We start from the raw sequence: 27500 nt of genomic DNA on the forward strand, positions 1-27500 counted from the left end.
GTGGGGCTACTAACTAGTGGACAGAGGGATGCATATCTCTCTCTCTCTCTCTCTCTGTGTGATGGATCCTGCTGTCCTCTATCTTCACGTCCCTTGACTAAGAGCTCTCTCTCTCTCTGTGTGATGGATCCTGCTGTCCTCTATCTTCACGTCCCTTGACTAAAAGCTCTCTCCTTCTCTGCTCCTCTTACTTCACGTTGATGTCTTTGCAGTGGGGGATATGCAGCAGTTAGACATCTTGCACATTAACATATGATTGTGGCCCATGTATTATTTGTCTGCGGAGGGACTGTAAGTAGAGAGACTGAGAAATCCCACAACAAGCTGTCCTCGGCAGGAGAGCAGAAGAGAGAGAGACACACACTCTTCAAAACCCTCAGTGTCACCGTCACTCATCCGTAAAAACAAAGTTGTGCAATAGTGGAGATGGGAGGGGGAGATGGTGAGTGTCAGGAGTTGGGGAAGCAGGTGTGCATGCGTTTGTGTGTGTGTGAACGAGAGATAGAGAATGTCATGGAGTCATAGGGGAATGCAGCAAACCTGCCCCCATAGAAAGAGAGATGTCCAATTTTCCCTGTCTAAGTGGACTTAGTGTGTGTGCATGTGAGTGTGTGTGAGTGTTTGTTTTACTAAGTGGATGTGTGGACCCTGCCAATTTATCAATTTGATCAGAGGGAAGTTTCTGTCATTGTGAAACTGTCTACTGACAATGGAGTTGGCAAGCCTCAACTATGCTATGTTAATGACGAGTATGACCACAATGTTTACTCCACTGCGGTACTGCATTGACAATGCATCGTGGAGCTATATAGCTCTGGTCCAGGGCGGTATCATGGCGCTATATACAGTCAGAAGTCAGAAGTTTAAATACACCTTAGAAAAATAGATTTAAACTCAGTTTTTCACAATTCCTGACGTTTAATCCTTCCCTGCCATAGGTCAGTTAGGATCACCACTTTTATTTTAAGAATGTGAAATGTCAGAATAATAGTAGAGAGAATGATTTATTTCAACTTTTATATCTTTCATCACATTCCCAGTGGGTCAGAAGTTTACATAAACTCAATTAGTATTTGGTAGCACTGCCTTTAAATTGTTTAACTTGGGTCAAAGGTTTTCGGGTAGCCTTCCACAAGCTACCCACAATAAGTTGGGTGAATTTTGGCCCATTCCTCCTGACAGAGCTGGTGGAACTGAGTCAGGTTTATAGGCCTCCTTGCTCACACACGCTTGTTCAGTTCTGCCCACAAATGTTCTATAGGATTGAGGAAAGGGCTTTGTGATGGCCACTCCAGTACCTTGACTTTGTTGTCCTTAAGCCATTTTTCCACAACTTTGGAAGTATGCTTGGGGTCATTGTCCATTTTGAAGACACATTTGCGACCAAGCTTTAACTTCCTGACTGATTTCTTGAGATGTTGCTTCAATATACCCACATAATGTTCCCCCCTCATGATGCCATCTATTTTGTGAAGTGCACCAGACCCTCCTGCAGCAAGGCACCCCCACAACATGATGCTGCCACCCCCGTGCTTCACGGTTGGGATGGTGTTCTTCGGCTTGCAAGCATCCCCCTTTTTCCTCCAAACATAAAGATGGTCATTATGGCCAAACAGTTCTATTTTTGTTTCATCAGACCAGAGGACATTTCTCCATGTGCAGTTGCAAACCGTAATCTGGCTTTTTTATGGCGGTTTTGTAGCAGTGGTTTCTTCCTTGCTTAGTGGCCTTTCAGGTTATGTTGATATAGGACTCATTTTACTGTGGATATAGATTATTTTGTACCTGTTTCCTCCAGCATCTTCACAAGGTCCTTTACTGTTGTTCTGGGATTGATTTGCCCTTTTCGCGCCAAAGTACGTTCATTTCTAGGAGACAGAATGTATCTCCTTCCTTAGCGGTATGATGGCTGCGTGATCCCATGGTGTTTATACTTGCGTACTATTGTTTGTACAGATGAATGTAATACCTTTAGGCGTTTGGAAATTGCTCCCAAGGATGAACCAAAGTTGTGGAGGTCTATGGTCTGATTTCTTTTGATTTTCCCATGATGTCAAGCAAATAGGCACTAAGTTTGAATGTAGGCCTTGAAATACATCCACAGGTACACCTCCAATTGACTGAAATTATGTCAGTTAGCCTATCAGAAGCTTCTAAAGCCATGACATAATTTTCTGCAATTTTCCAAGCTGTTTAAAGGTACAGTCAACTTAGTGTATGTAAACTTCTGACCCACTGGAATTGTGATACAGTGAATTATAAGTGAAATAATCTGTCTGTAAGCAGTTGTTGGAAAAATGACTTGTGTCATGCACAAAGTTGATGTCCTAACCGACTTGCCAAAACTATAGTTTGTTAACAAGACATTTGTGGAGTGGTTAAAAAACAAGTTTTAATGATGTATGTAAACTGAATGCTAGTAAACTTCCGACTTCAACTGTAGCTCTGGTCCTGGGCATTATCATGGTGCTATTTAGTGCTGGTCCTGGGCATTATCGTGGTGCTATTTAGTGCTGGTCCAGGGCATTATCATGGTGCTATTTAGTGCTGGTTCAGGGCATTATCATGGTGCTATTTAGTGCTGGTCCTGGGCATTATCGTGGTGCTATTTAGTGCTGGTCCAGGGCATTATCATGGTGCTATTTAGTGCTGGTCCAGGGCATTATCATGGTGCTATTTAGTGCTGGTCCAGGGCATTATCATGGTGCTATTTAGTGCTGGTCCAGGGCATTATCATGGTGCTATTTAGTGCTGGTCCGGGGCATTATCATGGTGCTATTTAGTGCTGGTCCAGGGCATTATCATGGTGCTATTTAGTGCTGGTCCTGGGCATTATCATGGTGCTATTTAGTGCTGTTCCTGGGCATTATCATGGTGCTATTTAGTGCTGGTCCAGGACATTATCATGGTGCTATTTAGTGCTGGTCCTGGGCATTATCATGGTGCTATTTAGTGCTGGTCCAGGGCATTATCATGGTGCTATTTAGTGCTGGTCCACGGCATTATCATGCTGCTATTTAGTGCTGGTCCAGGGCATTATCATGGTGCTATTTAGTGCTGGTCCAGGACATTATCATGGTGCTATTTAGTGCTGGTCCTGGGCATTATCATGGTGCTATTTAGTGCTGGTCCTGGGCATTATCATGGTGCTATTTAGTGCTGGTCCAGGGCATTATCATGGTGCTATTTAGTGCTGGTCCAGGGCATTATCATGCTGCTATTTAGTGCTGGTCCAGGGCATTATCATGGTGCTATTTAGTGCTGGTCCAGGACATTATCATGGTGCTATTTAGTGCTGGTCCTGGGCATTATCATGGTGCTATTTAGTGCTGGTCCTGGGCATTATCATGGTGCTATTTAGTGCTGGTCCAGGGCATTCATGTGCGTTCCTCCACTACGTAGTGGAGCTCGGTGCTATCATCAAACAAGATAATGCACTGGAGGCAGTGGAGGAGAGAACTGGTGAGAGAGTGAGAGGAGATTGAGAACGAAATAGGAGATTGAGAGAGAGACAGAGATTGAGAGAGGAGAGAGAGAGAGGATATTGAGAAAGAGAGAGAGATTGAGTTTTAAATAACCTTTATTGCGTCTGGGAACCCACAACACGGTAAACACTCATACATCAATTAAACATCTTCCTCCACAGTAACTAAACACAACAGCCTCTGAATACCCGATATACTCATGAACAGATCAGTATTGTTAACCATTTTGTAATAGGCAAACTTAACCCTGCAAACATCCCCTCCAGTATTCCCACCACATCCACAGATCCCTGTCCCCGAATACTGTTATTTTGTGTCTTCCATATTGACACTTTTACACATTATGTACATGGCCTTCTTTCCCACCGCCTTGAACTCCCCCAGCTCCGGGGTATGGATGGAAAGCAACATCTCCACGTCCTCCTCTAATGCCCCCACCGCAGCACTAACATTCAGAGCAGGGAACACATCATCCAGACCCTCCATCCTCCTCTAATGCCCCCGCCGCAGCACTAACATTCAGCACAGGGAACACATCATCCAGACCCTCCATCCTCCTCTAATGCCCCCACCGCAGCACTAACATTCAGAGCAGGGAACACATCATCCAGACCCTCCATCCTCCTCTAATGCCCCCACCACAGCACTAACATTCAGCACAGGGAACACATAATCCAGACCCTCCATCCTCCTGTAATTCCCCCGCCGCAGCACTAACATTCAGAGCAGGGAACACATCATCCAGACCCTCAGTCCTCCTCTAATGCCCCCGCCGCAGCACTAACATTCAGCACAGGGAACACATAATCCAGACCCTCCATCCTCCTCTAATGCCCCCACCGCAGCACTAACATTCAGAGCAGGGAACACATGATCCAGACCCTCCATCCACCGATCAGAATTGGAAGTGTCAATCACATACTGCCGATGAAGTACTGGCAAGGAATTACAGACCTCAGCTACAACCTTCCTCCGTAGGTGAGATGATCGGATCCCCGCTCTTTCTCCCAGCTCCTGCAATGATCTGCTCCTACTCCGCATCAAATGACCCACGCCTGGTACACCCACACACATGAACGTAGGCTGGATGAACCCATAGCACAGGACTGGATGGCAGTGTTGTAAAAAGAGAGGCTCTTCAAAAAGCCACATCCCTGGTGGCATGCCCGCCTTACGGGACTTGACAAGAACTCTCCAAGCCTGCATATCAGACTCATAAAATGGAGTCAAGCCAGACAAAGATGCTTGCCTAAGCCCAAACAGCCCGGTCTCCTCATCAATGTGTAGGCTGTGTCGACCCAGCTAGGACAGTCACTGTACAACAGTCTCTGGTCTGCTTGAGGCCGGAAAGCCATGATCCTGGAAGAAATGTCCACCAGAACTTGCAGCCTTAATCCAATGTTGTCCAGACCAAAATAAATTGGCAAGGCTCCTCTGAAGCTCTTACCACCCCCCCCCCCCCCCCTCCCGCTGGCCGTAAAATAATTAGTCTGTGCCACAGGGTAGAGACAGCTAAATTATTGGCAACCAAGAACCCTTCCTCTGTAAGACAGTTGGGATAACACCCATTTCCACCTTGACAATCTGGCATACACTTTCTCCACTACACCCTCCCAGTTATTTTTCTGAAAGACATTGGAGCCTAGAAAACAAACCCCCCAAGTCTTCATCCCATCTCTGCCCCACTGAAGCCCCCCTGGTAACCATGGAGTGGACCCCGTCTGAAGCTGACCTGCCCACAGCGATTCGCTCTTTTCCCAATTGGCTCTTGCTGAGGAGGCCCCCTCATACACCTTTAGAGCATTTGAGAGAACCTTAACAACCTCACCCCCTGTAATAAAAAACTATCACGTCATCTGCATACGCAGACAGTGCTATCATTACACCTGGCACAGAGAACCCAGTAAGCTTCGCTCTTAAAAAACAAAGCATTGGTTCAATTGCCAGACAAAATAACTGCCCTGAAATTGGGCATCCTTGCCTGATGCCCCTTTGAACAGGGATGTGGCAACTTAAACCACCCCCACCTTCACCATACATGAGGCCCCAGCATACAGTCAACTCATCCAAGACAAAAAAACATCCCCAAACCCAAAGGCTTTCATTGTTTTGAACAAGTATTGGTGGTCCACACGGTCAAAGGCCCACATTCACATAAGACAGTTTACAAATGTCTAAAACATCTCTTATCAGAAGCAAGTTATCAACAACAGAGAGGCCCAGGTTTTAAAAGCCTAGGTTTTTAAAAAGCGCTAGGAGCATCCATGTCCTCAAGGCACCCTTCATTCTTTCATGTAGAAGCGACCTCAGTTCATGTCTCTTGTCCTGTAATTTCATGACTAGTCCGGGGTCATTCTGGGTGAGCAATTTCAATTCAATGGATTTTATGTCCTGTTCAAGGGCCCTCTTTAACTTATGCGACAGAGCAGGATACAAGACAATCGTATTTGGGCCTTCCCAACCTCCCACCATTGTCTCAAGGACTCATAATTCCCTTTTGTAACCCTCCATTTTCCCCCAAAACAACAAAAACATTTCACAAAACATGACATCATGTAACAATTTAACATTAAAGTACAAATAAGGTGATGACCTGCTTGGACAGGACAAGTGAATATCAACAGACACATTATGGTGATCAGAGAAACCCACAGGAGTAATGTCACACCAACCCTACTACAGTAGTGATCAGATACTTACAACCTGTCTAACCTTCCAACCCTACTACAGTCCTGCTCAGATACATACAACCTGTCTAACCTTGCTGCACTGGCACGACCGTCATTAACCTTAAACCATGTGTACTGCCTAACTTTTGTATTCCTTACTCTCCACATTTCAGAAAGCTCAAACTCAGTTAATAGACCAGACAGGCAAGTCGCTGACTGCAGGTGAGGTCTTCAGCAGTGCGGTCAACAGTAAAATCCACTGTACAGTTCCAGTCCCCCCCGAAAAACCATACACTCCTCTTGATCACACTAAGGTTTCCTTTATTTGACCAAATACAGCAATACGCTCTGTACCCTCATGAGGAGCATAAATATAAAAAATAACATCTGCCTTGACTAATAAAACCCGACCCTCGACAATTTCTGTTGTAGATACCACCCAGCACTGAAATTAGTACCATGACTGAGAAAATGCTGTCCCTCCCACCACATACTGTTATGCAGGTGAATGAGGACCCAAAAGCGACTTGGCGAAAACAGAGTCTTTAATCCAGTAAAGTAAATATACAATCATAAAGCACAATTCCACTCGTAATGACGAGAACAGACTGGAGACTCGATCATGAACTGCAGGTTGCCTCGGGAAGGCACTTGAACGTAGCAGACTCAGACACCTGCTCACCACGCAGCATCTGAGGGAAACACGACACGACAGGGCGATACACAGACACAGCACGGTGAACAATAGACAAGGATCCGACAGGGCAGAAACGGAAAACAAGGGGAGAAAAAGGGACTCTAATCAGGGAAAAAGATAGGGAACAGGTGTGGGAAGACTAAATGATTGATTAGGGGAATAGGAACAGCTGGGAGCAGGAACGGAACGATAGAGAGAAGAGAGAGAGGAAGGGAGAGAGAAAAAGGGGAACGAACCTAAAAAGACCAGCAGGGGGAAAACGAACAGAGGGAAAAGCAAAATGACAAGACAATATAAGACAAAACATGACACATACACCCCAGTCAACCTCGTTAGCTTCATCACTATGGGTCTCCTTCTCTGTTTTATTACTTCTAATACCCAAGCCCTCTTATTCCTGTCCCTTTTCCTCATTAATATTGAGCGAACCTACCCTTAGTACCTCCATATAGAAAAGAGAAAGGAAAAGCAGAAGAAACCACAGAGAAACCAGACGAAGAGAAAAAAAACACCCTATGAGGCATGATCATCATCATTGTTTTAATTTTCTCTGAACCTGACCACGTTTCCCACTATCTGTTGATGCCCCTCCTCTACCCCATTACTCATAGTGGGAATCTCCTCCAATACTTGGGAGACTAGCTTCACATGAACCCCCTCCAGTAACCCATCACTGGTACTTGCTCTCCAGATCTGCTGCATAACATTCCCCTCTGGTACAAATTGTAACTCCCTGCCCTCAACACAGACAACTTGTTCCTCAGCAACAGGTTCTTGTGACTGCTCTACCACTGTCGGACCACCTCTCCTTACATCAGTGGGCCCAGGCGTTACGAGGACCTCCTGCGCCCCTCCCTCCGCCTTCTCCCTTTTCGGGCAAGCATGTCGCTTATGGCCACCATCCCCACACTCAAAACACTGTTGACTACCCATACTAGCATAAACCATATACAGTCTGTTGTCATACTTCACTTTAAAAGATAACTCCAAAGACCGCTCCGGCGAGTCCAAAAACATAAACACCTGTCGCCAAAACGACATAACCTGTTTCAGAGCCGGGTGTTTGCAACCCAACGAGACAATCTTAATTGAACAGGTGAACTTCCCCAAACCGCAATAACTCGGTGGTACATTCAAAATCGTTACCCTTGTTTGACGGAGAAAAAAAAACAGAGTAACTTGAATAAACATACCTTTAAGAAGTACGCCATGCTCAACCATCCAATCAACAAGACACTCTTCTTTAAGAAGTACACCATGCTCAACCATCCCATCAACAAGATGGTCTTTAAGAAGTACACCATGCTCAACCATCCCATCAACAAGATGGTCTTTAAGAAGTACGCCATGCTCAACCATCCAATCAACAATACACTCTTCTTTAAGAAGTACACCATGCTCAACCATCCGATCAACAAGATGGTCTTTAAGAAGTACACCATGCTCAACCATCCAATCAACAAGACACTCTTCTTTAAGAAGTACACCATGCTCAACCATCCGATCAACAAGATGGTCTTTAAGAAGTACACCATGCTCAACCATCCGATCAACAAGATGGTCTTCTTTAAGAAGTACGCCATGCTCAACCATCCCATCAACAAGATGGTCTTTAAGAAGTACACCATGCTCAACCATCCGATCAACAAGATGGTCTTCTTTAAGAAGTACGCCATGCTCAACCATCCAATCAACAAGACACTCTTCTTTAAGAAGTACACCATGCTCAACCATACGATCAAACAGACACTCTTCTTTAAGAAGTACACCATGTTCAACCATACGATCAACAAGACACTCTTCTTTAAGAAGTACACCATGCTCAACCATACGATCAACCAGACACTCTTCTTTAAGAAGTACACCATGCTCAACCATCCAATCAACAAAACGCTCTTCTTTAAGAAGTACACAATGCTCAACCATCCAATCAACAAGACGCTCTTCTTTAAGAAGTACACCATGCTCAACCATACGATCAACAAGACGCTCTTCCTTAAGAAAAAACACCACCGCTTTATTCATCCGCTCATACAATTCCCAGCATGCACCAAACACTCCCAGCATGCAGAGAGAGGAATAGATTGGCAGACAGAGAGAGAGGAAGATTGAGGTGGTCATTTTGCCAGCATACAGGGTTTATTCTTTGAATACATTATGCAGACATTCAGATATCTGTTCACTCCAGCGAAATCAACCCGTATTGGAATCCAGCCGCTCATCTGGAAAAAGGCGCTAATTTAGTCACATAATACGAATGCAACAAGATTTCACAGATTCACATCATTTCTTGACATCCTTGGACAAAAATCTATTTTTGACTAGTAAACTGAGTTAATCTCCCACATAAACTCCAGATGATTTAGGCATATTAGCCACACAGAAACAACTCTTAACGTTAAGTTACGCATTCATTCCGACTGGGATCAGTTGAATGGGAAGTGTAGTTTTTCCACACTATGAAGTCAAAAAGTGGAATTTCAACCTGTTCAGGTGGGATGGAATTGTTTTGCCGCCTCATAATGTTACAAGGCGAACTTGACAACAACCTTTCATTGCAGTCTGGTTGCTTTATTGGCTTTCAACAACAGAATTCATTCTGTTGAATTCATTCAACATTAGAAAAATTTCAAGACATTTTGCTAAATTCTGAATATACTTTGTGATGATACTGAAGATTACACCATGGGCCATTGCATCATAGGCTTAACACAACAAGCAATACTAAGTATGTGTTTGGCCTCTGAGATGCAGACGCCTATAGTTAGCCCTGTAGATAATCATGGCCTTGTGCAATGAATAGATGGAAGACAGGGTATAGGCCAGGATGGTCCCACATGCAAATAGGCTGTTCTGGTCCTGCATCTTCTGGTGCTCTAATGAAAACAGTACAATAATGATACAACAAATTAAGATGCATTATGTACCGAATGCCTTTTGTTTTGATGACAAAACAAAGAAGCCTACACACCTGTGGAAGTTCATCACTTTCAGGGTCCAACTCCAGCTCCAACTGACAGGTTGAATACCATGTGCCTTTGTTGTTGTTTTGGAAGGTGTAAGGGGTGGGCTCTAGTCCATCCAATCAACCAATCAGGCTGTGTATGTACATATCTGTCATTTCATATGAAATGTTTTTTTACTAACGCTCACACAATCAGACTGAGCATTGCACTGGCCCAAGGAGGCTCTGGGAAATCAATTGTAAACATTTTTTATTATGGAGTTAGATATATATATTTTTTAAACACACACACAGTGATGTATAAGACATAAAGTGATGATTTCAAAATCACATTAAAAAGACTTTATGTGGGCTTCAACCCTCAAGGTTGATGTCCACACCTCCCTGAAAATCTAATTAGCATAATACAAAAATCCCCGTAAAAAGACCGTGAGACATCCCGAAAATCGGTCTTCTCACAAATCGTCTGTAGCGTCCGAACGGTTTTACCTATAAATGATTATGACCCCTCTATGGAAAGATGAGACTCTAAAGAACACGATGGTGGTCTCCATTTCTGCATCTTTGGACTCATCTGAAGTTGGTACAGCTGATCTGCCAACTTCAGTCTGTACAGTTTGGGCTACACACTAATATGAACCCTCTGTGGAAAGGTTTTGCTCTAGGATGCCCACAGGCCTTACAAGACTTGTCTTCAGGTCACCCGGTACCCGTTGAAAAAATGAATGAAAGTATACAGTGAACAGTCAACATTTTTGATATCTTTATTTGGACTATTTTCTACATTGTAGAATAATAGTGAAGACATCAAAACTATGAAATAACACATGTAATCTTGTAGTAACCAACAAAAATTGTTAAACAAATCAAAATACATTTCATATTGAGATTCTTCAAAACAGCCACCCTTTTCCTTGATGACAACTTTGCACCCCCCCAAGGGATCTGAACTTCTTGACAAGGTGCCTCTAGGTGTTGTGTTAAAGTCGCTGCAATATCCTTAAGCGAGTACACACTCCTGTGCCTTTGCTACCCTTTCACAGACGTAAGCGTCTGGAGAAAAAAACCACACCTGCACACTTCTGTGCCTCCTTTCACACACACTCACACCCTTCTTCCTATCCCTTGTCCTCAGGTGTAAGTGTAACCTGCATTCGTCGCTGTGCCTGCTGCAAGAGGGGAACCTTCAGTGTCAGTGTGAACACAACACCACGGGACAGGACTGTCAGCGCTGCAAGAAGGGCTTCAAGGCCAAGTCTTGGAAAGCTGGCTCCTACCTGCCCACACCCAATGGATCTCCCAACACCTGTACGTATCCCCCATTTATACAGTAGACTTCTATTCTATTCTGGTTCTATTCATTTCTATTCTGTTCCTTGACCACTTGGAACAGGACCCACTTACATAGCTCACTCATACCAAGTGAATTGAATTATATTCTTTACAGGTCCCAATGAGTTCAATTATGAGAATTTTACAGTATGTTGGAACCTGTTTATGATCTTTTAAATAAAATATTATGTTCTTATGTTCTTTTTTATTATTAATATTTAATTGAACCATCTGTGAAGGATGGATGTGGATTCCCCAGACTTCTCCAACTAATTTCCTGAATGAAATGAGAGATGAAGACACAGTTGTTTTTCTCTAACCGAGTGCATCATTTGTGAATCGGGAGGTGACAGAAGAAAAAGTGAGCACGAGAGTAGGGTTACCTGGGGGGCTCTGGGGTTCTGGAACATTGTTAGAGTAGGGTTACCTGGGGGGCTCTGAGGTTCTGGAACATTGTTAGAGTAGGGTTACCTGGGGGGGCTCTGGGGTTCTGGAACATTGTTAGAGTTGGGTTACCTGGGGGCTCTGGGGTTCTGGAACATTGTTAGAGTAGGGTTACCTGGGGGCTCTGGGGTTCTGGAACATTGTTAGAGTAGGGTTACCTGGGGGCTCTGGGGTTCTGGAACATTGTTAGAGTAGGGTTACCTGGGGGCTCTGAGGTTCTGGAACATTGTTAGAGTAGGGTTACCTGGGGGCTCTGAGGTTCTGGAACATTGTTAGAGTAGGGTTACCTGGGGGCTCTGAGGTTCTGGAACATTGTTAGAGTAGTGTTACCTGGGGGCTCTGAGGTTCTGGAACATTGTTAGAGTAGTGTTACCTGGGGGCTCTGAGGTTCTGGAACATTGTTACAGTAGGGTTACCTGGGGGCTCTGAGGTTCTGGAACATTGTTAGAGTAGGGTTACCTGGGGGCTCTGGGGTTCTGGAACATTGTTAGAGTAGGGTTACCTGGGGGCTCTGAGGTTCTGGAACATTGTTAGAGTAGGGTTACCTGGGGGCTCTGAGGTTCTGGAACATTGTTAGAGTAGTGTTACCTGGGGGCTCTGAGGTTCTGGAACATTGTTACAGTAGGGTTACCTGGGGGCTCTGAGGTTCTGGAACATTGTTAGAGTAGGGTTACCTGGGGGCTCTGAGGTTCTGGAACATTGTTAGAGTAGGGTTACCTGGGGGCTCTGAGGTCCTGGAACATTGTTAGAGTAGGGTTACCTGGGGTGAGGTTCTGGAACATTGTTAGAGTAGTGTTACCTGGGGGCTCTGAGGTTCTGGAACATTGTTAGAGTAGAGTTACCTGGGGGCTCTGAGGTTCTGGAACATTGTTAGAGTAGGGTTACCTGGGGGCTCTGGGGTTCTGGAACATTGTTAGAGTAGGGTTACCTGGGGGCTCTGAGGTTCTGGAACATTGTTAGAGTAGTGTTACCTGGGGGCTCTGAGGTTCTGGAACATTGTTAGAGTAGGGTTACCTGGGGGCTCTGGGGTTCTGGAACATTGTTAGAGTAGTGTTACCTGGGGGCTCTGGGGTTCTGGAACATTGTTAGAGTAGGGTTACCTGGGGGCTCTGAGGTTCTGGAACATTGTTAGAGTTGGGTTACCTGGGGGCTCTGGGGTTCTGGAACATTGTTAGAGTAGGGTTACCTGGGGGGCTCTGGGGTTCTGGAACATTGTTAGAGTAGGGTTACCTGGGGGGCTCTGAGGTTCTGGAACATTGTTAGAGTAGGGTTACCTGGGGGGCTCTGAGGTTCTGGAACATTGTTAGAGTTGGGTTACCTGGGGGGCTCTGAGGTTCTGGAACATTGTTAGCCTATAGAGTCCTGGAAAAGTTTGGCCTTTTATAAATAATTTGATAAATACTTACATTTTACATCATTTTACATGACTGGACACTTAGCAGAATATTTTTAAGACTGCACAAAAGATTGAAATGACAGGCTATTTTGACACTGACAAACTGAGAAACTGAGATCAATAAAAACAACCTTGTCTGGAATCCATTAATAGCCTGGGCCTCGGTGTGAGGAGACATTGTACAATATGAGGAGGAAATTATAGTTCTAAAAAAGCTTTCACTGACTCACCCAATGATGCCCAGCTCACTTTCTGGCGATGTCCGATGCCTCTTGTTTTACTTTGTACCTAGGCTACTGTTCGCTAGGTCTAATTGGAAGGTGCTCAAATATTTTGTCAACATACAGACAGATTAAAGACTTCTCTTTTCATCTGAAGAAATTTGCTTTCCAACCTGTGTTTTCCCGCGATTTTATTAGAAATATTTCAAAAGGTCCTGTTTTGGCTGCGTGCCGTTCACTGACAGATTTGCCGCGTTTTCCTGACACCTTGTGATTGGCATAGACACAATTCACAGCGAGGCAATTTTTTTTAAAGGAAGCTATTGATCCTCTATGGCGAAATTATAGGCCTAATCCTGGTGGACTGTTCTGAATGATTTCATTTATTTTTGAACAGATAGCAGTAGTCCTAATTCTATAACTTTGACAAATGTATTTTAATTTATCATAGGTGCTGCACCACGACTATGATTCTATAAGGAAAACATTAAAAAATATATTTCCACGAGAGGTACTGGATCCTGGCAAATAGGTTCCGTAACCAAACTAAAGGTTCCAGATCCTGTACCTCAGAGCAGAGAGCAGTGTAGTGTAGTGTGGAGGGGGGGGATCTTGTTGGAGAATGTACTGTTGCTCGCACTGGCGATGATAAAATAATAATCTAGGCCAGGCAGCACATCACATCCTGCCATAACTCCTCCCCCCCAACCCCTCCTCTGCCTCCCTTCGTCCACCACTGCGGAGCGCCCTCCCTGCCTCCCAGCCTGGACTCTTCTGTCAGCTCTCTGGCAGATCAAGCCTACTCTGGGGGCGGCCCAACTCCCCTGGCACTTGCCTGGTGGCGAGAGCCTATGCCTCCCCTATCATCCCATGATCAGAGAACCAGAGTTGGGTAGAGAACAGGGGCCTGGATGAACAGATTTGAGTGGTGTTCTACTGCAGAGGATCTAGTAGCAAACTGCATACAGATCAGAGCTCCTCTGTCCTCATCCCACAGACTGTGCAGGCTTTTGCTCCACCCCAGCACCAGCACAACTAATTTAACTAATTATGGCCAAATTATTAATGGTAGTTGATTGGTTGTATCAGGTGTGTTGGTGATGTTGGACTGGAGCAAAAGCCTGAACACTCCTGTGGGTACCCACCAAGGTCAGGCCAGGATTAAAGAAAGCTGATATACAGTTGTTTGAGTTTTGTTTTAACACACAACACACACAAGATCATTCTATTGTGTGATTAACAAGGTCGGGAAGACTGCATAAATAAACAGATACCTCTCCCCCTCTCTCGCCCTGTTTTTCAGGTGCAATCGCCGGTGCCCCCACAGGCGGTGGATCTAGTAAGTAATAACAAGCCAAGAAGAGGATGTTGCATTCTCTCTCTCTCTGTCTCTCTCTCTCTCTCTCTCTCTCTCTCTCTCTCTCTCTCTCTCTCTCTCTCTCTCTCTCTCTCTCTCTCTCTCTCTCTGTCTCTCTCTCTCTCTCTCTCTCTCTCTCTGTGTTCTTCAGCTTCCGTTCTTCTTCTTCTGTTGGTTGCAGTGCTGGACTTGTCTTCCATATCATTGATAGGACGTCCTGTACGGTTGCCACCATGGCATCGAAATGTCATTTTTTAAATCCCAGCTACACTAGCTTCCACTGCAGGAATCTTTTCACAGTTCTGTCTCTCTTATGTTAGAATGAAGTCACTGGTGGAGAGGCATGGGAGAGAAAAAGAGAATGAAATAAAGAGGGGGAAGAGAGAGCAGGGAAATGTGGGCTGTAATGCGGTGTGTGTGTGTGTGAGAGAGAGAGAGAGAGAGAGAGAGAGAGAGAGGGATAGGAAGTGAGTATGAAAGGTAGAGAGGGGGAGCAGGGGAATTTGTAAGTGTGCTGTAATGCAGTGTGATTGTGGGTGAGGAGCTCCTAGAGGAATGAATAAAATGGAATTTGATTAGGGATACTGTGGAGACACTCTCAGCTCAGAGCGCTTAGATGGAAATGATCAGCAAAGTGGCAACATCAGACCTGACAGACAGCACTGGGCTCTCCTGGTTAGTCTACAGGACTTTTTTTTGCATGGAATTGATCTTCTTCACAAAATATAGCATGTTACAAACGGCACCCCATAGGACTGACTAGGGATCTTTGGGGTTAAGATAGACTTGTAAAACTATTATTAGACTTGGCTTAAAGCTATTCAAGGATTTTTTAAAATATGACATATGCTTTTAGACTAGTCATATGTAGGATTAGCCAATGTTGTAGTGCAGGGGTAGGCAACCCTGGTCCTGGAGTACTGCAGGCACTTCATGTTTCTGATTAAACCCACCTGGAAGACCAGGTGTGTTGAATTTACGCAATCACTGAACTGATCAATTATCTCAGTTGAACAGAAGCAGTGTTGTACTGAATGACCAGTTGAAAAACCGGGACGGGTTGGGTTGTGGGTTCAAAATGTACCGCTGCTCTGTAAATAAGTCACTCGTTGCCTCAAGCCACACCCCTGCACACCCACTAAATTGACCAAACGTATCTCAAAGTCTGTTCAAGAACGTTTTGGGAAAACGTGTTGTTCAGTACAAACCATTCCAATGTAACAGATGTTCAAGCACCAGTGGTTGAGGGCCTAGTTGGAACAACATCCTGCAGTACCTGCGACACTCCAGGAACAGGGTTGCCTGCCCCTGTTGTAGTGCTTCGGTGGATTTTTTGAGTGGAGAGGGGGGATGTTTTGTTTGTTCGTCAACTTGGAATCTGTTTTCTCACAGAACTGTCAGAAACTTTGCCTTTGACCACCACAACCACTACTTCAGCCCCTACCACAACCACTACTTCAGCCCCTACCACAACCACTACTTCAGCCCCTACCACAACCACTACTTCAGCCCCTACCACAACCTCCATAAGGGAAAGTGAACCTGAAACTACAACAGTATTCCCCACTACCACACCAGAACCAGACCTGATCACAACCACTACTTCAGCCCCTACTACAACCGTATTCCCCACTACCACACCAGAACCAGACCTGACCACAACCACTACTCAAGAAGCTTCTGCTACTACTACCCAGGAAGGTGGGCACCTAGAGAAGATCGAGTTAGTGGGTAGAGTAGATATAGGTACAGTACCAAAATATAGACTTATCATAGACAATAATTGTTTGTGTGTGTCATGTGTCTGTGCCCATGCACACGTGTGTGTGTGCATTATCATAAAAGTGCACTCTCTTTTGTCAAACCATCCATCATCTTGGTTGCCATTAATTCCAGATGTGATGTGTCCATGTAGTCCATCCATAGGAGAGAGTGGGCGTTGTGCTGCTATAGAATGGACAGGTTGGCTGGATTCTTTCGGACTGACTGGATTTGAGGAGCCCCTATCCGACAGGACCAATCACCCTGTCAAGACCGTGAATATAAAGTGGTCCTCAGAACCAGGTCTAGTCCCGACCGACAACGGTCCTAGGTTCAATTTAAACCTGACATCTTGGGAGCCAGAGGGCCAATCGTGTTCCTCCGGGAAAAGCACGTAGTGTGTAGGGAGGAGGGAGGGAGAGGACGGCGAAAGAGGGAATGCCAGGAACGTTGTGTCTGATGTCGTCAGAATTGTCTTTGAGGAAAGCCATTAAATGCTGTTGTTGAATTGCACAGCACTTTTCTGTATTTTAAGGCCGATGTCAAGAGCTCCTATAGAGTCACTGATGAGCTGTGATTGAGGAGCAGCTAACTAAAGCTTTAAAACATCAAAAAGAAACAGTTGTCTCGTTACCAGTCTGGTGTGCAATCTGTGTGTTTATGGATGGCTCAGCGAAACTCATATATCCTCCTCCCGGGGATCCGAGCTCTCACTCACTACCTCCCCATCACCTCCCTACAGGTAGAGTACATGCTGTGCCTGACCAGGAGTCCATGTCATGGATCTAAGAATAAAAACCCTGATAATTCCAAGTCCAGTCATAACACACATGTGTGCGTGTGGGCACGGGGATGCTTCTTCCATTGCATCCACACGAGTTTGTCTACAGAGTTAGAGAAGTGTGTCATACTTAAATAAGGCACAAGAGGCAGTGCTGTGTCATGAATACAGTTGCAGGTAAATGGCGTTGTTTGGCCCTACACAATAACCGTCATCATGGTAGCATTCACATTAATGTAGAAGTGTTTAGAAACATATTCTATTTTTATTTACAATAAAAGTGACACCAAAATGACAGTACATTATTTACCGTTAATTTCTATTGGGCCCAAAATAATCTGAAACGCAATTTGCAATGCTGTCATTTCTAAACGGTTCATTTACATTTACATTTAGGTCATTTAGCAGACGCTCACCCAATATGGATGAAAAAACCCTCAAATTAAAGCTGACAGTCTGCACTTTTACCTCAAAGTCAACTCAAATCCATGTTATATTTCAAATCTAAAGTGCCAAAACAACAAAAAATGTGTCACAGTTCAAATACTTTTGGAGCTCATTGTAGGGAATGCGAAATGGGATACCTAGTCAGTTGCACAAATGAATGCAATTCTTACAAAATGTGTCTACCGCATTTAACCCAACCACTCTGGATCAGAGAGCTGCAGAGGGCTGCCTTAATCTGTAGATCCACTCTCCCTTATTAGTCTCATGGGCCTCCCTCCCCCAGCCAGTCAGCCGGTCAGTCTCTGCTACTGAGCATGCTCAGATGGACAGGGGATTAGTAGTCCAGTGGCCAGCCAGAAGGATCTACAGAGCTCTGACCCCATTGGACAATTTGGCCAGATGGATGTGGGGAGAGGAGAGGAGCGCTGGTCAGAGGGAGAATCTCAATTGCATTCTACTCGCGTCCTCTCTCGTTGCCTCCTTTTCAAAACTCATTGGAGGATAAGGTCGGAGGGGAGGGATCTTTGGCTTTCTCATGCAATGAGATTCGAGAAGGAGGCGAGGCGAGGACACGAGGAGTATGCAATTGAGATTCTCCCAGAGAGACCAAATCCTTGGGCCCACTTGACCCCTCCCCTTCCTAAATCTGCCTTTGCAGATAGAGGCCTTGGCAGGTCAAGCGACATTCCCTATCTGCTAACTAAGAAACACAGACACTTGCTGCGCAAGCATACAAACAGTCTATCCTCCTATGTAAAAGTCCAGTAGGACTCAACTTTGCATAAACATTTATTAAACCCAGAGAAATCCAAACCTAATAACAATGTAGTCTATAGGAGAACACATGTTTGTTTTTGTAAACATCCTGTCACTCATCTCGGTGTTATTAGGTGTTCTGGGAACGTTACCTCGATCCCTCCCTGAATCACATTACTATTGTTAGCGTTGCGCAAATGGCCGTCTAGCACTGCAGTAACAAATGCCAGGCACACCAAAACTGGCAGGTGGCATTAAATGTTATTGTGATCGTTTATCCTGCCTACATTATTATTATTATTATTACAAATGTGTGACAGGAAAGAGTAGAAATACAAGGGACGTGGAGGGTAGGAGTATATGTGTTGTGTGTGTGGTGTGTTTGTGTTTGTGTGTGTGTGTGTGCATCTGCGTGCATCCATCTGCGTGTGTGCTTGTATATTCGTACATACAGTACATATGTGCACCTAGTTAAGTTGCAGCTGGCCCAGAACATCTTGCTCTTCATTGCAAATCGGAGGGCCTGTTGTCTGGACCTCTGGCAGTCTATATGGGGGTGCCACAGGGTTAAATTCTCAGGTCGACTCTCTTCTCTGTATACATCAATGATGTCGCTCTTGCTGCTGGTGATTCCTTGATCCACCTCGAAACAGACGACACCATTCTGTATACATCTGGCCCTTTGGACACTGTGTTAACTAACCTCCAGACGAGCTTCAATGCCATACAACTCTCCTTCCGTGGCCTCCAACTGCTCTTCAATGCAAGTAAAACTAAATGCATGCTCATTAACCGATCGCTGCCCGCACCTGCCCGCCCATCCAGCATCACTACTCTGGACGGTTCTGTCTTAGAATATGTGGACAACTACAAATACCTAGGTGTCTGGTTAGACAGTGAACTCTCCTTCCAGACTCACATTAAGCATCTCCAATCCAATATTAAATCTAGAATCTAGAATTCCTATTTCGCAAAACAAAGCACCCTTCACTCATGCTGCCAAACATACCCTCGTACAACTGATCATCCTACCGATCCTCGACTTCGGCGATGTCATTTACAAAATAGCCTCCAACACTCTACTGAACAAATTGGATGCAGTCTATCACAGTGCCATCTGTTTTGTCACCAAAGCCCCATATACTACCCACCACTGCGACCTGTACGCTCTCGTTGGCTGGCCCTCGATTGATACTTGTCGCCAAACACACTGGTTCCCGGTCATCTACAAGTCTCTGCTAGTTAAAGCCCCCTGCCTTATCTCAGCTCACTGGTCACCATAGCAGCACCAACCCGTAGCACACGCTCCAGCAGGTATATCTCTCTGCGTGCTGTACAGGTGCTACTGTTCACCCCCAAAGCCAACTCCTCCTTTGGTCGCCTTTCCTTCCAGTTCTCTGCTGCCAATGACTGGAACGAACTGCAAAAATCTCTGAAGCTGGAGACTCATGTCTCATACCTAGTGAGGACTAGCTTTATGCAGCAGCTGTCAGACCAGCTCAAAGATCACTGCACCTGTACATAGCCCATCTGTAAATATCCCCTCCAACTACCTCATCTTCATACTGTAATTATTTATTGATCTTGCTCCTTTGCACCCCAGTATCTCATGTTTCAAATATTTTTTTATTAAACACACACAAGAATGGTGTATAGGTACACATGACAGGTATACAATTCTTATCTAAACATAAAAGAGCACACAGGAACAACAAGACCCAGAGTTCTGGGTGCAGAACAAATAATACAAAACACGACATACAAAACAAGGACACGTAGAAAGAAAGAGGGAAGATGTCCCCCCTACCCCCCCCATCCCCTGTTCCCCCCCCCCCCCCCCCCTCCCAACTGCTCGGGTGGCAGGGCCAGCACATGCTGCCCAAAGGTAGATTAAAATATTACAATTGAGAGTGCGTTAATAAGTACAAATTTACAGCGCCGACTCGTCCAAGTAGGAGAGGAAAGGCTGCCAGATTTTATCAAATGTTGATAATTTATTGTTCAGAATATATCTAATTCTTTCTAAGTGTACAGTGTTTGCCAATTCACTGAGCCATAATTTGGTAGAGGGCGCTTCCCTCCTTTTCCAGAACAACAAGATTAGTTTTTTTGCAGAGATGAGACCATACGAGATTAGTTGTTTTTGGGGGTTGGTTAATCCGTTTAGGAACTCAGATACTCCCAGGATTATCAGAAGCGGGTCTGGATCTATTGAAGTCTCCAAAACTTCAGAGAGGATCCTAAAAATTCCACACCAATAACCATGCAAGCTAGAGCATAGGGCAAAGCAGTGGAGTAGTGTACCCTGCGTAGCCTGACATTTATCACATGTAGGGGATGTGTCAGGAAATATCCTATGCAGTTTAGTTTTGGAATAGTGTAATCTGTGTAATACCTTGAATTGTATGAGACGATGTCTGGAATTAATGGAGCATGTGTGGATATACTCCAAGCTCTCTTCCCACTCTGCCACCGAGATGTCAGTCCCTAGTTCTTCCTCCCATTTTGCCTTGATGGCATCATTAGAAGGTGTGCTAACAGATTGAAAAGCATCATATAGACGCGATATCAGTTTATCTGAGGTGGGGCATATTTGTATGCATCTGTCAAACATGGAAGGTTTAGCATTCTCAAATGTTGGGAGGTGTTTTCTAACGTCTCTAATTTGTAGTTATCTGAAGAAAAAAAAATTCTGGAAAGATTATAATTTTCCCTCAACAACTCAAAGGAAGCAAAGGTCCCTTCTATGTATAAATCCCCTATGGTACTTATCCCCAACTCTCCCCATCGCTCAAAGGTGTTGTCAAGGTTAGAAGGGGCAAAGGAGGGATTCCTGGTGACAGGGAGCATGAATGACATTGGTCTAAGCTCAAAGTGGACTTTAATTTGCTTCCAGATTCGGACTGTGCTATGTATAATAGGATTGTTACAATAAAGTGACATCTCCAGATTGACAGGCGACAAAATCACAGCGCCAATAGAGAAGGGGTGACACTCCTCCCGCTCCATACTAAGCCAGCTGGTTGCCGGGAGTACGTCATCCAACTGAAACGTAACAATGTGGAGGTTAGCGGCCCAGTAATAAAATATAACATTTGGGAGAGACAATCCTCCTTCCATCTTGGATTTACAGAGGTGTTTTTTAAGTTTCTTAAGGGGGCTGAATAATTTTGCACGCCCAATTTTTCAGTTTTTGATTTGTTAAAAAAGTTTGAAATATCCAATAAATGTCGCTCCACTTCATGATTGTGTCCCACTTGTTGTTGATTCTTCACAAAAAAAATACAGTTTTATATCTTTATGTTTGAAGCCTGAAATGTGGCAAAAGGTCGCAAAGTTCAAGGGGGCCGAATACTTTCGCAAGGCACTGTATGTGTAACTGATAGATGCACACACACATACTACATGTTGATGTTTTTAAATGGCTGTTGCCATTGGCATCAGCTAATGGGGATCCTAATAAATCAAATCAAAATAACAGTGTGTCATTGGACGTACTAACTCTATGGCAGCACTCAAGGGGCTTTCATTTTTGAGCTCTCCCCGTAGATTTTGAGTGACAGAACACAGAGCGAATCACGGTGCAACTAGAGAACGTTACCAAACCCTACACTCTGTATTTTCCACTGGCTGGCCCACCATCACAGAAAGCACTGAGCTAGGCTCAAACACCTGCATTTTGGAGCTTCCTTACTCAAGAAAGAAAGAAAAAAAGAGACTATATTTGTATGCAGCTTTTTTGTAAAACAAAAAATGTTTTACATTGTTTGTGACACATATTAATGCCAAAATAACAGGCAAAACAGGCAACAAAAACCATTTATATTTTTTGCATTTATCTTTTTAGCTAAACAGGTGAGGCTCTGCCCTGTTTGATGGGTCACCAATTACCTATAGTCATCCACAGACTATTCACTCTTAGAAAGAAGGTTCCAGAAGGGTTATTTGTGGAGGAACCAAGAACCGTTTTGATCTGAACCACTGCTTTTGGAAGACAAAGGTTATTTTAAAGGCAAAGGGTTCAATCGAGAACCTTTTAACATCCTAAGAACCGTTTTGATCTGAACCACTGCTTTTGGAAGACAAAGGTTATTTTAAAGGCAAAGGGTTCAATCGAGAACCTTTTAACATCCTAAGAACCGTTTTGATCTGAACCACTGCTTTTGGAAGACAAAGGTTATTTTAAAGGCAAAGGGTTCAATCGAGAACCTTTTAACATCCTAAGAACCGTTTTGATCTGAACCACTGCTTTTGGAAGACAAAGGTTATTTTAAAGGCAAAGGGTTCAATCGAGAACCTTTTAACATCCTAAGAACCGTTTTGATCTGAACCACTGCTTTTGGAAGACAAAGGTTATTTTAAAGGCAAAGGGTTCAATCGAGAACCTTTTAACATCCTAAGAACCGTTTTGATCTGAACCACTGCTTTTGGAAGACAAAGGTTATTTTAAAGGCAAAGGGTTCAATCGAGAACCTTTCAACATCCTAAGAACCGTTTTGATCTGAACCACTGCTTTTGGAAGACAAAGGTTATTTTAAAGGCAAAGGGTTCAATCGAGAACCTTTCAACATCCTAAGAACCGTTTTGATCTGAACCACTGCTTTTGGAAGACAAAGGTTATTTTAAAGGCAAAGGGTTCAATCGAGAACCTTTCAACATCCTAAGAACCGTTTTGATCTGAACCACTGCTTTTGGAAGACAAAGGTTATTTTAAAGGCAAAGGGTTCAATCGAGAACCTTTTAACATCCTAAGAACCGTTTTGATCTGAACCACTGCTTTTGGAAGACAAAGGTTATTTTAAAGGCAAAGGGTTCAATCGAGAACCTGTTAACATCCTAAGAACCGTTTTGATCTGAACCACTGCTTTTGGAAGACAAAGGTTATTTTAAAGGCAAAGGGTTCAATCGAGAACCTTTTAACATCCTAAGAACCGTTTTGATCTGAACCACTGCTTTTGGAAGACAAAGGTTATTTTAAAGGCAAAGGGTTCAATCGAGAACCTTTTAACATCCTAAGAACCGTTTTGATCTGAACCACTGCTTTTGGAAGACAAAGGTTATTTTAAAGGCAAAGGGTTCAATCGAGAACCTTTCAACATCCTAAGAACCGTTTTGATCTGAACCACTGCTTTTGGAAGACAAAGGTTATTTTAAAGGCAAAGGGTTCAATCGAGAACCTTTCAACATCCTAAGAACCGTTTTGATCTGAACCACTGCTTTTGGAAGACAAAGGTTATTTTAAAGGCAAAGGGTTCAATCGAGAACCTTTCAACATCCTAAGAACCGTTTTGATCTGAACCACTGCTTTTGGAAGACAAAGGTTATTTTAAAGGCAAAGGGTTCAATCGAGAACCTTTTAACATCCTAAGAACCGTTTTGATCTGAACCACTGCTTTTGGAAGACAAAGGTTATTTTAAAGGCAAAGGGTTCAATCGAGAACCTTTTAACATCCTAAGAACCGTTTTGATCTGAACCACTGCTTTTGGAAGACAAAGGTTATTTTAAAGGCAAAGGGTTCAATCGAGAACCTTTCAACATCCTAAGAACCGTTTTTTGGAAGAAGTATTATTTGATGATTCCTTAGAAGGCGAAAAGGGTTCTTAGAAGGCGAAAAGGGTTCTACATAGAAACATATATAATATTTCCCAGCATGCTCTATTGCAGGGCGATTTTCTAAATTGTATCTTTTAATATCTGTGTTTTTGCATGTACATTGAATGATTGATACGTTTTATGCTACACAAAGATAAATAGCATACCTTTTTCTAAACTAATCCAATCTGTTAGAAGTTTGACTCATTGGTAGTCGGTATTCAATCTTCCCTACCCTGGCAGTCATTCTGAATGCAGGTTGTGGGTGAATACAAATTCCAACTGTTGGATATCCTAACTCTGGCTTGATACCTATAGGAATTACAAATCATTTTGCAAGCCAGCATGATGTGACTTGCAGGCCTGATGTGGCATGTAAACCAAGAGTTTCCCAACACCACTGTGTTATGGTAAAACTAGGCATTCAAAGTAAGGCCTTGTGATATATGTAATGTATTGTCATGAAGTTCCATTTTAATGATAACATTTGCCTAGATCAGGTTTTCTTAAACTAACTATAGTTTGGGACCCAAATTGGTCCCTGGGCATCTATTTCTTCTTAATTTGGGTTGTTTGAGGACAGTACATTTCTCATTTGGGTCTCGAGCTGAAAAAGCTTAAAACGGCAGCCATCTCCTCCGGCGCCATTATTATAATGTATGTAATTCTGACCTAGATAGTAATTTGGTGAAATCCACAGGCCTTTAAAAGGAAAGAATTTAACAACCTTGTCTGCGGTCACCAATACTGCTTTCACACAGTATTTAGCCTTCAGAAAAATTGGGGCAATGTTTATATGGCCCCCCTTTTATTCCTCCCGTGCACATGCCGGAATACACGGGGCAAGTGTTAGTAGTGGTGTGCAGATGTAGGTGGTTGTCTATTTTAAATAAATCTATTGAGAATATACACCATCAAAAATAAATCCATTATTAATTAATTTAGGCAGGTCCTAAAAAAAAACATTTTTAGACTAATGAAATGTATTTTAAAATGTTTAATTAGGTCTATGTTGCGAGTCTGTGCTTCCAAAACGTCTGTGTACGCTATCCCTGATGCACTGAAAATGAAGTATAAACAATGAAGTAAGATTCACGCGACATCTTTTTGAGAGCGAACCCATTACACATTTTTGTGCGCCATCCAAATGAAATCAATAGTTTGTTATTGTGTTAATTAAACTGACAAAGACACCCAGTCACAGTCAAAACACATATATTTTATAGTAAGAATATAATGGAATACAACAGAATAAAATACAACAAATATTTTTCCCAGACAACTTGTGTCATGGGAACGTCTGGAACAGCTGTCAATATAAAACAGTTATATTTTCCTCCCTTCACCCCTCTTTGTTAGGGAGTCGTACCTTCATCCAAATACTGATAGAAAATAATCGCCATCCTATTTTCAAATGCATCTGAGTCTCGTTCATGTTTCACCACCTCCGCGGGCTTGCCTATGTGATAGAGCAAAATAATAGGTCTACAACTTGATTTAGGCCACATTATTACATGCTAAATGTTTCCGATAAGTTATAGATGAGCAACTAATAGATAAGCTACCACCTCCACTTATTTGCCCAGCCAGAAACCAATTAGCCAAATATCCAAAACAGACAAGAGTTCCAGTGAAACAAGTCCGTGAAGTCACAGGCTTTTGGTTGGGAGTAGGCCTCGGCTACTAAGTGACTGCGAGTGAAGAGCAAAATGATCCATTTGTTAAGCTACATAACATGACAAAATGTTCTAATGAATTAGCCAACTAGACAAGATGATCATAGGCAGCACTCACCTAAACTTAGTTAACATTCTCCCGGTGTAATTGTAGCCTAACCAATATCCAAACTGCGATTCAGGGGAAACTAAAATCAGACATTTCTTGATTTACCAAGACGAGTCTCTTGTCTCAAAGCAGCTTAAACGGTGCTGAAATGATCATCCAGTTCAGGGTTTCCCAAAATCGGACTGACTGTAATAGTGTTTTTGTTTAACACTAATAGGAGTTAACTCTAGATCAACACTAGTGTTGACAATAAACTCACTCTGTGAGTGTTAATTACCCTATAGTGTTACATTTTTAGTAACACTGGCAAGTTGAATACAGTGTTAATATTTCACATAAACACTCAAAATGTAATACTATAATCAGAGTACTTTTTGCACTCTGTAGAGTGGGACCATATTTACTCTGAGATAGTGTTAACATGAACTCTTTAAGTGTTGATTTAACACTGCTAATGATTTTGTGATTTAGCCAACCATGGACTATTGAGCTATATGTATTTAGCTTGATATTTAGAAAGCCAACATCCAGCTTGTTATTAATGCTTTAACACAAAGAGCTAGTGGCCTTTGTAGTACACTAGTGCAGGGGTTCCCAAACTGGGGTCCGCGGAGGTACTGTGGTAATATTCAATATTCAATATTGCTAGCAACAACAGATGAAATTAATTTGGCCAAGGGGTCTGTGGAACAAGTTTAGAGGGTGCAATACAATAATATGTAATATTATTCATCTACAATATAGGTATATATATATATATATAGATGCATATAGATGCACAACAGGGCCTGGGAGGCTCATAGGGATCCATGGTACTCGGTAAAAATTTGCACTATAATTTAAACTTTGTCAATTCTACACATTGTAGTTTCAATGTGTAGCCTTGCAGGAATGTGCTTTTAAACTGCAATTTTTTTCCTCTGTTCCATGGAAAATGGTGTAGATATGCAGGAAATTACTGTGAAAAAGCAATAGAAATTATCCCTGATGCTAAGAGGGGGGCCTTTAAAATGTTAGTTCCCAGGGCCCCAGACCCAGGGCCTCGAAACTTGGTTAGTCTGGCCATGCCACCCCCCATAGGTGGGAAAGGTACAGCTTTTGAGTCTAGTCAATCTCAGCCGTGTGAAATCACACTTCCATCATGTCTTCACTTCTGTGCGTGTGCCTGTAAGTGTTTCGCGAGTGTGTGCTCGTGCATGCTGACACTTTTGTGCATGTGCTTATATGCACATTTTGCAAGTCTGTCTATGTGTGTTTGTGTGTGCGCGTACGTGCGTGGGTCAGCGAAAAGAAAAGCTTGGCTTTCTTTGGATAACCAATCTGAGACAACATTCCCTATGCTAATGCCTTAACACCACTCATTTCTCATCCCTTTCACATTCTCTCTCTTTCCTCAAGAGCCCATCCTTTCAACCGAGGCCACAACCGACACCACCACCACTCCCCCAACAGAGCCCCCTGTTACGGACCCTGAGCCTCCCCTCATTTCCACCATCACCCCCACCGATTCCCCTCCACCACCTCCAATTATAGAGGAAAAACGTACAACTTCCATCTACATTACCACAGAGGCCACGCCCCCTACAACCACCCCTCAGTCTATAACAGAGGAGTCCACACCACCTCCACCAATCATGGAGGAGCTCACGTCACCGTTCCTGACCGAAAGCACTGCCCCTGTCACAACACCGCCCCCAACGGAGCTGCCTAAGCAAATGGTTGTAGAGAGTGAAGAAGGTAAGCCAGACCCATAGAGTAGTAGTTTAGAGTAGATGTAGAGTAGAGCTATAGCCTCTAAACTGAAAAGCATT

At 43.6% G+C, this 27500-nt stretch overlaps 1 protein-coding gene across 1 annotated transcript in view; it reads left to right on the forward strand.

Moving 5' to 3' along the window:
* The window catches only part of LOC124016624, a 122780-nt gene that overhangs the window by 57010 nt on the left and 38270 nt on the right, over nt 1–27500 (forward strand). Inside the window, exons 3-5 of the mRNA XM_046332151.1 lie at nt 10952–11124; nt 14513–14548; nt 27088–27426. Coding sequence (XP_046188107.1) covers nt 10952–11124; nt 14513–14548; nt 27088–27426 — 548 coding nt within the window. The remainder of the gene's footprint in view (nt 1–10951; nt 11125–14512; nt 14549–27087; nt 27427–27500) is intronic.

The sequence above is a fragment of the Oncorhynchus gorbuscha genome, linkage group LGY (assembly GCF_021184085.1).
Source record: "Oncorhynchus gorbuscha isolate QuinsamMale2020 ecotype Even-year linkage group LGY, OgorEven_v1.0, whole genome shotgun sequence".
In the NCBI taxonomy this organism is placed as follows: Eukaryota; Metazoa; Chordata; class Actinopteri; order Salmoniformes; family Salmonidae; genus Oncorhynchus; species Oncorhynchus gorbuscha.